At 41.1% G+C, this 13,042-nt stretch overlaps 2 protein-coding genes and 1 long non-coding RNA gene across 3 annotated transcripts; all 3 read left to right on the top strand.

Annotated features, from left to right (window-relative positions):
- Window positions 1-4,905: 4,905 nt before the first annotated feature.
- Window positions 4,906-5,564, top strand: LOC120211160. Its single transcript, XR_005524579.1, has 3 exons — window positions 4,906-4,998; window positions 5,142-5,248; window positions 5,475-5,564. It is a non-coding gene; the product is annotated as an uncharacterized LOC120211160 (long non-coding RNA).
- Window positions 5,565-7,739: 2,175 nt separating this feature from the next.
- On the top strand, window positions 7,740-8,336 carry LOC120211180 (probable E3 ubiquitin-protein ligase RHC2A). The gene has a single exon (XM_039209786.1). The coding sequence runs from the start codon at window positions 7,740-7,742 to the stop codon at window positions 8,334-8,336; it is 597 nt and encodes a 198-aa protein (XP_039065717.1).
- Window positions 8,337-8,974: 638 nt separating this feature from the next.
- On the top strand, window positions 8,975-11,106 carry LOC120211170 (pentatricopeptide repeat-containing protein At2g15630, mitochondrial-like). Its single transcript, XM_039209778.1, has one exon. It carries the CDS (start codon window positions 9,096-9,098, stop codon window positions 10,983-10,985), a length of 1,890 nt encoding a protein of 629 aa, XP_039065709.1. The 5' UTR covers window positions 8,975-9,095; the 3' UTR covers window positions 10,986-11,106.
- The last annotated feature ends 1,936 nt before the right edge of the window (window positions 11,107-13,042 follow it).

Here is a 13,042-nt window from a genome sequence, read left to right as displayed (position 1 = left end):
GTGACTTTTCTTGGTTTTGTTGTGTCTACTGATGGTGTTCATGTAGATCAGTCAAAGATAGATGCAGTCTTGGAGTGGCCCAGACCAAGAACCTTACATGACATCCGAAGTTTCCATGGCTTGGCGTCTTTTTACCGTCGATTCATTAGAAATTTCAGTACTCTGATCGCCCCTATCACAGAGTGCCTCAAGGGGCGTGATTTCCAGTGGTCTGAGGAGGCAGAGGCCAGTTTTCAACTGGTCAAGCAGAAGATGACCGAGGCTCCAGTTTTGGCACTTCCAGATTTTGACAAAGTGTTCGAGGTAAATTGTGATGCATCTGGCGTTGGCATTGGTGGTGTTCTGAGTCAGGCAGGTCGTCCGGTTGCTTTTTTCAGTGAGAAGCTATCGGGATCAAAGAAAAATTATTCCACTTATGATCTGGAGTTCTATGCCATAGTTCAGTCCCTGAAGCATTGGCGTCACTACCTAGTACAGAAGGAGTTTATTCTGTTTACCGATCATGAGGCCTTGAAGTACATCAATGGCCAACACAAGCTGAGTAGACGTCATGCCAAGTGGGTAGCATACTTGCAAGAATTCACTTTTACGCTGAGGCACCAAGCAGGGAGTTTGAACCGCGTCGCAGATGCCCTGAGCCGTCGTACCTTACTTCTCACCACCATGAGTACTAAAATTGCAGGATTTGAGACGTTCACAGATATGTATGCAGCTGATCCTTCCTTTGGAAGGATATTTCAGGAGGTAACTGAGGGTCACCGTCATATTTTGTTTTGCATAATGGGTATCTGTTTCGTGGATTACAATTGTGCATTCCAGATTGTTCATTGAGGCAGCAAATTATAAGTGAACTCCATAATGAGGGACACTTTGGCCGAGATAAGACATTGGCCCTTATCTCTTCTGAATTTTATTGGCCCAAGTTGACTAGTGATGTGACCCATTATGTGGACCGTTGTTATGTGTGCCAGCGGTCTAAGGGAGTTCTCACCAATGCGGGATTGTACACTCCCTTACCTGTTCCTGAAGCTCTTTGGTTCGATGTCAGCATGGATTTTGTACTAGGCTTACCCCGCACCCAAAGGGCCTCTGATTCTATCTTTGTTGTGGTTGACAGGTTTCCAAGATGGCTCATTTTGTAGCTTGCAGAAAGACTATGGATGCTGACCTGATTGCCCATCTCTATTTCAAGGAGATTGTGCGTTTACATGGTGTTCCTCGATCTATCACTTCAGATCGTGATACTAAGTTCATCAGTCATTTCTGGAAGAGCCTGTGGGGGAAACTGGGAACACAGTTGAATTTCAGTAGCGCCTACCACCCCCAGACGGATGGCCAGACTGAGGTGGTGAACCGAAGTTTGGGAAACCTTTTAAGGTGTTTGGCAGGAACGAAGCCGAAGCAGTGGGATTTGGCATTGCCTCAGGCAGAATTTGCCTACAACAGATCAAAAAACAGAACCACAGGTTTAAGCCCATTTGAGATTGTCTATGGTCAGAACCATCCGGGGTGTTGGACTTAGCCCCTATTCCACGTATAGGACGTTTCAGTCCTAAAGCAGATGAGATGGCAAAGTATCTTCGGGGTATCCATGAGCAGGTGAAACAGACCATTCATGAGAGCATACCAAGTACAAGACTCGGGTCGACAATCATCGTCGTCAGGTACTTTTGATGTTGGTGATTTTGTTTGGGCTGTATTAACTCGTGATCGTTTTCCTGTTGGTGAGTATAATAAGCTTAAGGATCGGAAGATTGGACCTTGTGAGGTCGTGCAGAAGATCAATGATAATGCTTACAGGTTGCGACTTCCCAGTCACTTGAAGACTTCTGATGTCTTTAATGTGAAGCACCTGAGTCATTGTTTTGTGGATCCTAATGACACTACTCTGAACTCGAGGACGAGTTCTTTCCAACCCGGGGCGACTGATGCAGGGGGATCCGAGACAGATGATGTTGAGCTGTCAGATTGCACGTTGATGGCGCTGAGATACCATGAGTTGGCAGATCAGCGCAAAGGCGGGAATTGATTGTCACATGTTCCTCATTGGGGTCGTTTTGAGTATGTTTCAGTCTTTTGGCCATAACTTTGGCTACATGTGTCAGAATCGCGCATAAGACCCCAATCCGGAAAGCTCTTTTCGACGCGCACGCTCTCCACATTGAGCTAGGCTCCATGTGGCCTTTTTTCAACCTCAAATTCTGCCGTTTTCCCCTCCGAATCACTAGATTTAGTTATTTTTTACTATTTATGGTAATATTTCGATTGTTAATTAGGAAGTCAATTTAAATCCGATTTAGGCCGGATTTTTTGGAGATTGCTTATTTTATTTCGAATTTCAATTTAGAGTAATTTTCGGGATTTTGCTATTTTTGGCAAAATTCGAATAAAGACGATTTTTTTGCTATAACAGTCCGGCTTGTGGACTGCTTTTGGATGGTTATTGATTTTATAATATTTTATTAAACCCTAGAGACTTTTTTCTCTGGTTTTGGGCAAATTTTCTCTTGTGAATCGTCTGTCGGAGCTAGCCTACAGGATAATCACTATTCTGTTTGGCGTCAGTTGGTGTCAGAGCTTCAACATCTTCTTGGGAAATTTCACCAGTTTCAATGGCTGGAGGTCGTGGTCGTGGTCGTCGTGAGCAGGTTCCGAATGAGGAAGCCCAACGCCGTGATCGCAGCGTTCAGGATGTGATGATTGCGGATTTGCAGAGGCAAGTCGCAGAATTAACCCAGCGCCTGGCGGCGTAGGATTTCGAGGATCGTGAGGCCTCTGATCACGATACCAATTCCACTTTCGAAAACCCATATCACAATCGCGCAGGATTCCGGGGCGCAGGATTTCGGGAGCACCGTGGTCGGGATGAGCGTCATGGAGACCTCGGTTTTCGGGTCGATCTCCCTGAGTTTCTGGTACGTTACAGGCCGAGGGATTCGTGGATTGGATTAATGAAGTGGAGCGTATTTTTGAATATAAGGAAGTCCCCGATCGTGTGAAAGTGAAACTGATCGCCATCAAACTCAAGGGCAGAGCATCTGCGTGGTGGGAACAGTTACGACGTTCACGAGAAAGACATGGCAGAGCCAAGATCACTGATTGGGAGAAGATGAAAAAGAAGATGAAGGGCCACTTCCTTCCCTTCGGCTACACGCAAACCTTATTTCAGCGACTTCATGCGTTGAGGCAGGGCGCGCGATCAGTCGATGATTACACGGAGGAGTTTTACCAATTGGTCGCCCGGAACGATTTATCTGAGACGGAGGAGCAGATGGTGGCGCGATATTTGGGGGGTTTACGCCAGCCCTTGCAAGATGTCCTCAGCCTTCATTCATTGTGGAGTGTTTCGGAAGCATACCAGCGTGCACTTGCTGTTGAAAAACAGCAAAACAGGAGACCAGTGATCAGGAGCGATCACAACAGTCGACCAGTTCGCCCTCAAGAGTCCCGTCCTGCTCAGCAGTCACCGCAGGGTAATTCTAACCCTACTATTAGATGTTTTCGTTGTGGTGAACAAGAGCATAGGGCGACTGATTGCAGGAAGCCTGCTAGTCAAAAGGGCAAAAATTTGTTGATTGAGAAAAACGTGGAAGACGAGACTGAGGAGATTGGCGAACCCGTGTATGACGATGATGAGACTGATGATGTGCTGTATGGAGATGGTCATGAGACTCTGGTCGTTCGCAAGAGTCTACTTACCCCCAAGGGCGATTTAGGGGACGATTGGTTGAGAACCAATATTTTCCACACGACTTGCACAGTTGCAGATAAAGTCTGCAAAATGATCATTGACAGCGGCAGTTGTGAGAATGTAGTGTCCGAGGAGGTTGTCCAGAAATTGCAGTTGAAGACAGACCGTCATCCTAAGCCATACAAGTTGTCATGGCTAAATAAAGACAGTGAGGTAACAGTTGATAGGCGATGCCTCGTGTCTTTTTCAATTGGTAGAAAATATTTGATAATGCCTGGTGTGATGTTGTGTCTATGGATGCGTGTCATATATTGTTGGGTCGACCTTGGCAGTATGATCGCAGTGTCATTCATGATGGACGGAAGAATACATATTCCCTTAGCATCAAGGGAAAAAAGATTGTGTTGGCACCCCGGCGGGAAGGACTTACTCCTACCCCAGTAACCCATAATACTAATCTGTTTTCTATGTCCAGGTTTTTTAGATGAGATTGAGCATGGCGGCGTGGTCTATGCCTTGCTACCTTGCGAGAACAATGCAGTAGACGTGGATACAGATTTACCAGTAGAGGTGCAGCGGCTGCTAGCAGAATTCTCTAACTTGATGCCAGAGGATCTTCCTCCTGGACTACCACCTATGAGGGATATTCAGCATCAAATTGACCTTGTTCCTGGGTCAAGTTTGCCAAATCGACCAGCATATCGCCTCAGTCCCAAGGAGGCCGAAGAGTTGCAGCGACAGGTGGAAGAGTTGTTGGAGAGGGGCTATATCCGAGAGAGTATGAGCCCTTATGCAGTCCCTGCTCTGTTAGTGCCAAAGAAAGATGGTTCTTGGCGTATGTGTGTTGACAGCCGAGCGATCAACAGAATTACAGTGAAGTACCGGATTTTTTGGAGATTGCTTATTTTATTTCGAATTTCAATTTAGAGTAATTTTCGGGATTTTGCTATTTTTGGCAAAATTCGAATAAAGACGATTTTTTTGCTATAACAGTCCGGCTTGTGGACTGCTTTTTGGATGGTTATTTATTTTATAATATTTTATTAAACCCTAGAGACTTTTTTTCTCTGGTTTTTGGGCGAATTTTCTCTTGTGAATCGTCTGTCGGAGCTAGCCTACAGGATAATCACTATTCTGTCTGGCGTCAAAATGTAGCTTGAAAGTTTTATTTATCAGAAATGCACAATTTGATGTTTTCCCCTGTTATTGATTCAGAGTTCCTACACCAGTTTCTGTAATTATCAGTGCAGCTGCATTTGCACTTGCACATCTCACTCCCGGAGAGTTTCTCCAATTATTTATACTAGGTAACGCATGAAAAAGATTTGTTGATAAAAATCATTACTCGAGTTCGCTCTTCACTATGGATAAAATATATCTAGATAAATGCATATAAACTAAGAACTTTTTCACTGGACGTCAAACCAACAGACTTCTTGGTATTTTGTAGGGGCTGATTTGGGATTTTCATATGCTCAAACTCGCAATCTGGTGACTCCTATCACAATCCATGCTTTCTGGAATTCGGGTGTGATTTTACTTCTTACCTTTCTTCAGGTAAAATATTCAGTACAAATGATATATAGAAGTTTGCTCGGTGACCCAGGGGGCGGTGGGGGCAGTCTCCCCTGAAAATTTAAAATTATCATATATTTTATATTTTTTCTATAGATTTTCTAATAAAAAACTATTTTCGCCCCCCTTTGGAATTTTATAAGTTTGCATCCCTAACATAAAAGCGAAAGTAGAGACTGATTTATCTCCTGTTTCTTGTGTTGTGCAGTTGCAAGGTTATGACATAAAGGAATTGTTACAAGCAACTTGATGAAGATTTGAGATTTTGCACCTGCTCATGGCTTGGACAATGAATCTTTATGCAGGTTTACTTTTTCGAAAATAGATTTCTTGTTATGGTGTAAAATGTCCGACCAAGCGTCATGGATGTTATGATCACATGCATGTGTAAATTTGATCAGTTAACTTGCAACAAGCAAAAGAATAGTACGAGCATGGATTCTCCGGTGGAACTATTTACATAGAATTGTGTAACTTCGACGAAGACAAACTCATGGACATGGTTAAAAATGCTTGCTAATCTGCTAAGGCTGTTGCCCCCTGCATCTGCAGTAACTTCATCGAGGAAAACTCGAGTTTTTGTCGGCACTCTACGGTGAACGTAGGGCTTTGTCCAAATGATTCATTCGTCTGAGCTACCCTATGCTGAAGATTAAACAATCTGCTCACATCCATTTAAAGCACATGTGAGGAAGATGTCTTATAATTAGAAACCATGATTTATCCTTTTGTTTATACTGGGAAAGAGACAAAGTCGCATCTTCATGAATTATGCCACCAGCAAAAAGCAGTGCATGCCACCTTGTTATTTTTTATTTAACGTTCGAGTAATCAAAACAAAATCAATTCAAAAATTCAACTATCAAATTATAAATTTTAAAATTAAGCGATTAAAACAAAAATATGGGGAAATTGAGCGATGAAAAACACAGTTTAACCTTTTATAATTGACTTTATCGCAACCTCTCTCAATGAAGCTCATTAAGTAACTCTACACGAAAAAATATGATCCATGGGGTCCTCCAAGTTAACAACATACATATATACACATAGTGCAGTGTCGAACTGGAAACTAACACTGCTTCATTTTTTTTATGAAGAACTGGCCACCACCGGCGAGGAAGAGTGGTATTTCTACTGCAAGGCCTCGGAGATCATATGTCAAATGGAGACCTCACTAGGGTTATCACATCTATTGACCATGTTTCATCTACTTTCATGCTCTGCGATCATTACTGTAAGGCCTAGGATGATTTACATTTTGGCGGCTGATTCTCGGGGACGACGTTGCCGCCCAAGATGCAAGGGAGCAACATGATGAGTAATGTGAGCCATGGTGATCAGTGGGATCATGCTGTTCGATCCATTGGGTTTCTGTTTAGTTTGTCTTTGCCTAAATATTATGGGAGATGCTTGGAAGCCAAGCCTGGCTTGGGAGAATGACTTAATTGATGCTTTTGTTAACGGTAAAGATTTAATTAGACTTAAAAAAATTTAATTGATTTCTTCTTTTACACTTTTATTTCTTTGGAAAATTATATAAGCTTGAATTTATAAAACCTTAAAATTCTAAAGTACTCAGCGTATAATTATAAATTAATTTAAAATCTAAATATAAAATATTTAAAATAAAATATTAATTATATTATTTTTATAATCTTATTTTTAATAATAATTAGATCAAATACTAACCTCAAAATTAAAAAACCCTAAATACTTTTTTCTTGCTTTGAAGTCGCTGCTGCTGCCGCCGCCGTTAGCATCTTCCGCAACGAGATAGTCAATGTCATTCCTCTCTCCCTACGTGGTCGCTGGTGAGGTGGCACTCGCCGGTGATGGCTTGGACGGCCGCCCAAGTCCAAAACAAAAACAAAAAAAGCTTGCCTTATCGGATTGGTTGCACTAACGGCAGCTGGGCTCGAACAACGACGACGTAGGGAGGGAGGAACGACGGCGACTATCTCACTAACGGAAGATGCTAACGGCAACGGCTGCTTCAAGGGAAATATTTTTAGGATTTTTTTATTTAAGGGTTACTATTTGATTTAAATATTATTAAAAATAAGAATATAAAAAATAATGTAATTTATATTTTATTTTAAATAATTTATTTAAGATTTTTAATTAATTTATAATTGTAGGTCGAGTAATTTATAATTTTGGGATTTACTTTGAGTCATCCTTTTTCTTTAGCTTTCTTGCAAATTATGGGATTTACTAGTAGTAATAAATCCCATCGGAACCTAACCTAATAAATTCTACCGAAATTAGTCCTCCTAACAAAGCAAATTTCCTATCCTTAAACCGCCATTGTTTATTCTTATAAATAGCCATAGGACTAGGAGAGTTAGAAAATCCAAAACTTGAATCAAACTTAGTTAATTGCCTCCCAAGTTTGGCTTCCGAGTTTAGTATCTTTCACCGCCGTGTGTTTTTACAATCTGGGATCATCCCAGAATCTCAACTTGCTTCAATGGCGTACGAGTTGGTCGAACTAACCATGGAGTTCCGTCTGTCGTACTCGTACCATGATTGTCCCACAAACATTTACTACCGTACCAACCTTTGGATGGATCCAGTAACTTTTACTTTTGATTTCAACATTCTGAGAAACGAGAGTCAACTCGGCCAAACTCTCCATCCCTTCTTTTACCATCTCCGATTAGACACAGACACCGATGCTTATCGTCGGCTGATCCGTGATATTAGTGAAGGTGGATTAAGATTGTCGCAAAGGGCGTTTAACCTAGGATGTAATTCCCGAGTCTTGCCTCTGATATCACAGGTACAAGCACGCCTAGTTGAACACAGGGTTGATTTGCCGTATTCGGATGACAATGAGTACATGGTTCCAGCTGCAGAATCGTCAGTTGACGAGATGCTAATCAAGGTTAGGGTTGAAGATGAAGCCGAAGAAAAAGATTGCGTTATATGTTTGGAGCAACTCAAGGTTGGATCCGACGCTTCTTCGATGCCTTGTAAGCATATTTTTCATGGTGATTGCATCCAAGAGTGGCTGAGTACCAGCCATTATTGCCCTATCTGCCGTTTCGAGATGCCAACACATTAGATACAGATATCAACTCTGAGTATTTCTTTTTTCCGTTTGATTTGTTTCTTTTTGAAGATAAACCCTATTGAAGTAACTGGATTGCTTTTATGAATGGATTTAAAAGAGCTTAGTTATTCTATCTAGAAAAAATTGGTGGTAATATTAATTGTGAATGTTGGCAAAGCCAGTGATGCAAAGATCATGAATCAGTTGTCTGAATGTGGATCCATGAATTATGGGGTTGATGCATGGTGTTAAACAGTTCTTAGTTTCATATAACACCACGAGCACTTGAGATAATCTTCATGAAACAAGTTAAAGCGAACCAAAAAGAGTAGTCCAATTGTCTTAATTTAATATAGAGTGACTTGTTTGTACTTTTTTAGAAAAAAGTGATCTATTTATTATTAAACTTAATTAAAAAGTGACTTTGGTGTGGTTTACCCAATTTTTTTAAAGCCCAAATTTTGATTCAGTGCGCCTGTTCGTTTCTTCATCTTTTCCCAAGTTGGCAACGCCGCTTCTCCTCTTGTTCTGTCCTTTGCTTCAGATTAGAGTGGTTTTACAAGTGCATGTTTCCTTCAACAGACACTGGAAAATCTCTCTTTTCTCCGTATTTGCGTTAGTTCTTCTCTTTCTCTCTCTCTGTGTATTTTCTTTCAAATATAAGGGGATTAAAAGTTTCAGTTTTGGTTCCAGCCGGTACCTCAAATTACCGGCGAAACGAGCGGAATTCACCGGAACAAGACGGTACAGCGGGTTTGCACTTTCCATAACATGAAAGCTCACAAACTTCTGGCGCCTCAAATCCTCAAACAACAGTCTCTGCCGTCTGCTCTTTTCTCTTCAACCTCTCAACCAATCACCAACGACCAATCACAATCTCCATCGTCAGAAATAACCCCTGAGCTACTTGTCGAGGCAGCCCGCTCTTCTCAGTGGCATTTCATCAAACACCACTCACCTAACCTCGACCCATCTATTATATCAACCGTCCTCTTTAATCTCCACAAAACCCCTCAATTAGCTCTCCAATTTTCTTCCCATGTTGAATTCCACCGACTCGATCTCAAAATCCGTTGCCTTGCCATTGCCGTTGTCTCACGGCTCCCATCTCCCAATCCCACTCTACGACTCTTAAAGCAAACTATTTCTAGTGACATTGCCGGTGTTTCCGCCATCTTCAATGACCTGGCACTTGCGCGTGAACGGTTAGGCATTTCAACAACTATTCTTTTTGATTTGTTAATAAAAGCTTGTTGTGAAATGAAGAGGGTGGATGAAGGATTAGAGTGTTTTTATATGATGAAAGAGAAGGGTTTAATTCCAAAGATCGAGACTTGTAATGTTATTTTAAGTACGTTTTTGAAGTTGAATAAAACCGAAAGTGCTTGGGTTTTCTACGCTGAGATGTTTAAAATGAGGATTAAGTCGAGTATTTACACGTTTAATATAATGATAAATGTGTTGTGCAAGGAAGCGAAGCTTAAAAAGGCTAAAGATTTTGTAGGGTTCATGGAGAATTTAGGGGTTAATCCGAATGTTGTTACTTATAACACAATAATCCATGCTTATTGTTCAAGAGGAAGAGTTGATGGAGCTTGTTTGGTTTTGAATGCAATGAGAAGTAAAGGTATTCAACCAGATTCTTACACGTATGGTTCACTCATTAGTGGGATGTGTAGGGATAAAAGACTTAAGGAGGCTTCTGATACGTTTGGGAAGATGAAAGAAATGGGGTTGATTCCTAGTGCTGTGACTTATAACATCTTAATTGATGGTTATTGCAATGGAGGGGATCTGGAAAAGGCATTTGGTTATCGGGATGAAATGGTAGCGCAGGGTATATTGCCAACTGTCACAACTTACAACATGTTAATTCATGCTCTATTTATGGAATGTAGAATGGGCGAGGCCGATGATCTGGTTAGAGAAATGGGAGAAAAGGGGTTGGTCCCTGATCAGATTACGTATAGCATCTTGATTAATGGATACTCCAGGTGCGGGAATCTGAAGAAAGCTTTCGGTTTTCATGATGAGATGTTAGCCAAGGGGATTCAACCTACACGGATGACTTATACTTCACTTATCTATGTTTTGAGTAAACGGAATAGAATGACGGAAGCCGATAACCTGTTTGAAAAGATATTGAAGAAGGGAGTCGCGATAGATGTGATAATGTTTAATGCATTGATTGATGGTCACTGTTCCAATGGCAATATGGAGCGTGCGTTTTCATTGTTTAAGGAAATGGATAAATTGAATGTTCCTCCGGACGACGTGACTTACAATACTTTGATGCAAGGTCATTGTAGGGAGGGGAGAGTTGAAGAAGCTCGAGAGCTTCTCGATGAGATGAAACGAAGGGGAATCAAACCGGATCATGTTAGTTACAACACTCTGATTAGTGGGTATAGCAGGAGAGGTGATATGAAGGATGCATTGAGGGTTCGTGATGAGATGATGAGTACAGGTTTCAATCCCACCCTTCTTACTTATAACGCCCTTATACAGGGTTTTTGCAAAAACCAGGAAGGGGATATTGCTGAAGATCTCCTAAGGGAGATGATTAGTAAAGGAATTACCCCTGATGACACCACTTACTTGTCTTTAATCGAGGGGATGGGCAATATTGATCAATCTCTTCAAAATAGCAACTCTTGTTGATTACAAAAGTCTGCAGGATTGGTCATACCCTATTTGCAGGATTGATTCAAATGCAAAAGAATCATGGCTTTGCCTTTCATGCTACTTCATCTGGATTCAAAACTTCTTTTTCATCTTAGTACACACACATCTGCTGGTTGTTTGGTTTATTTCATGTGAAGCAAAATATAGTTGCCATGGGAAAAATAATGTAATCGCAGTAGCAGGCTAGGTGAATCCCTTGGGAAAGATTTTGAAGCCACAATCTGCATAAAATTCTGACCATTTACTTTTAATTCTCCCACCAACATTTTCTTCACTCCCCCATAGAATATTCTCTATGATAATATATAGAACGGAAAAGGTGTGGGGATAACTCTTTCCACTCTGATCAAGAATATTCTCTATCTCATCATCTCTAATCCCCCAAACGCCGTAATCCCGGCTATGTTCAGTTTCAATAACTTTAGTCTCAAGTCTTAACTTCGGCTGAAGGGATACGGTCACTTGGCCCATGCACGTATAGAGCCTTCACCTACAAATAGGTAGGCCACCTTTCTATTGCCTAAGCATCAATCAAACAACAAGCAAGAAATGGAGAGTCGGCTGTCCTCTGGAGTTCCCTTGATCACTTCACTGGGGCTATGGGCTCTGCTGTTCCTACTGAAGTGTTTGGGGGAACTCTGGGTGGCACCTCACACTCATAATTATAAAGATGAACACTCAAAGCTTTAACTATGAAGGCAAGGTTGGTGGATGTATAGTCTTCTTGCATCTTTACACATATTATCATGTTTGTTTTACATGCCATGCATCTGGGTTTCTTATCTATTTGGCTTGCATTACGTGAATGTGAAGAAACATCCTTGGTTCTCTCGTGGCTCATCTTCACAATGGTTTGCTGGATCTTGAATGAAAAACAACATGATGAGATCATTCATGGTTTAGTTCACAGGTGATAGGGTTTGTTACCAATACAAATATGTACTCTCTTCCAATAGGTAGGATTTCTTATTCTACAAGATACAAGATTTCCTATTCGTACAAGATATAGGATTCTCATACCGTCATTAACTCCCTTTAAATACCCTGCCGGTGTTACAAGTTTATTCATCCGATTTTGATAGTTGAAAGCTTCTTCTTCTAGTTTTCTTTAATGGCTTCAATTTCTTATGAATGTAAAGTCATGTCTCACCGTGTTCATCAATCGGGGATTAAACAGCAAATCCACCACATGTCTCCTGAATTCATCCGAATCCAACTAATTGTTGATCTATAACATATTCGTGTTCATCCTACAACAGGTGACTTCATCACCTCTACAATCAAGAAACAATTTGTTTATGCCTCAATCTTTTGCCAAACCGCGACCGACTTCACCAAGTGCTTGTTCCGGTGTTCACAAACCTTGGAATCAACACATCGTCTATCCTCATTCAAGAAATTGTCGATTGTGGACTTGAAACAGCAAATTCGGCCTTGAACATGGGATATTATTGTGAAGCTTTGTCTTACATTTAAAGATACGTGCATTACTTTGGGAACTCGAAACTAACCGAGAGACTGATAACAGGAGCTTTGGCAGTATCAGCAACAGAGTTTGAAAGCATTAACAATGGCATTGAAGCCAAGTCGGCTTTAGTTATTCAATTGAGACATAACTATGAGTATTTCGTTTTGGTTTGATTTGTTTCCTATTGATGCTAAATCAGATTTAGTTATTAAATAGGTCTTGTAATACTAACAGGGTTGGTTCAAGTGTAAGAATCTTGATATCGCTTAAGAGGGTTGGTTCAAGTGGTAAGCATATTGATATCGCTTAAGTAGCTCTCGAGTTCAAGTTCTTGTGTATGCAGAAAATCTTCGTTGGAAGATTCACCCACCAAAACCATGTGTGCAACGTGGGTCAGTCTGGAATAATTAGTGCACGAAGCCTTGGAACTAGGAGGGATTCCATTTTTTTTCCTCCTATTTATTTCTTTGCTAAACGGTTCCTGTCGCTAACACACGGTCGGACAAAATAAAATTCAAGTCATAAAATGTAATAATAATAAATAGTGATGGATTATGACTCGCTT

This window comes from Hibiscus syriacus, unplaced genomic scaffold (assembly GCF_006381635.1).
Source record: "Hibiscus syriacus cultivar Baekdansim isolate YM2019G1 unplaced genomic scaffold, ASM638163v2 tig00109960_pilon, whole genome shotgun sequence".
NCBI classification, from domain to species: domain Eukaryota; kingdom Viridiplantae; phylum Streptophyta; class Magnoliopsida; order Malvales; family Malvaceae; genus Hibiscus; species Hibiscus syriacus.
Note: the sequence above shows the minus strand (reverse complement) of the source record. Positions and strands in the feature narration are given on the sequence as shown.

Coding starts and splice junctions, on each gene's coding strand:
- LOC120211170 (XM_039209778.1), top strand. CDS start 9,096: ATGAAAGCTCACAAACTTCTGGCGCCTCAAATCCTCAAACAACAGTCT.
- LOC120211180 (XM_039209786.1), top strand. CDS start 7,740: ATGGCGTACGAGTTGGTCGAACTAACCATGGAGTTCCGTCTGTCGTAC.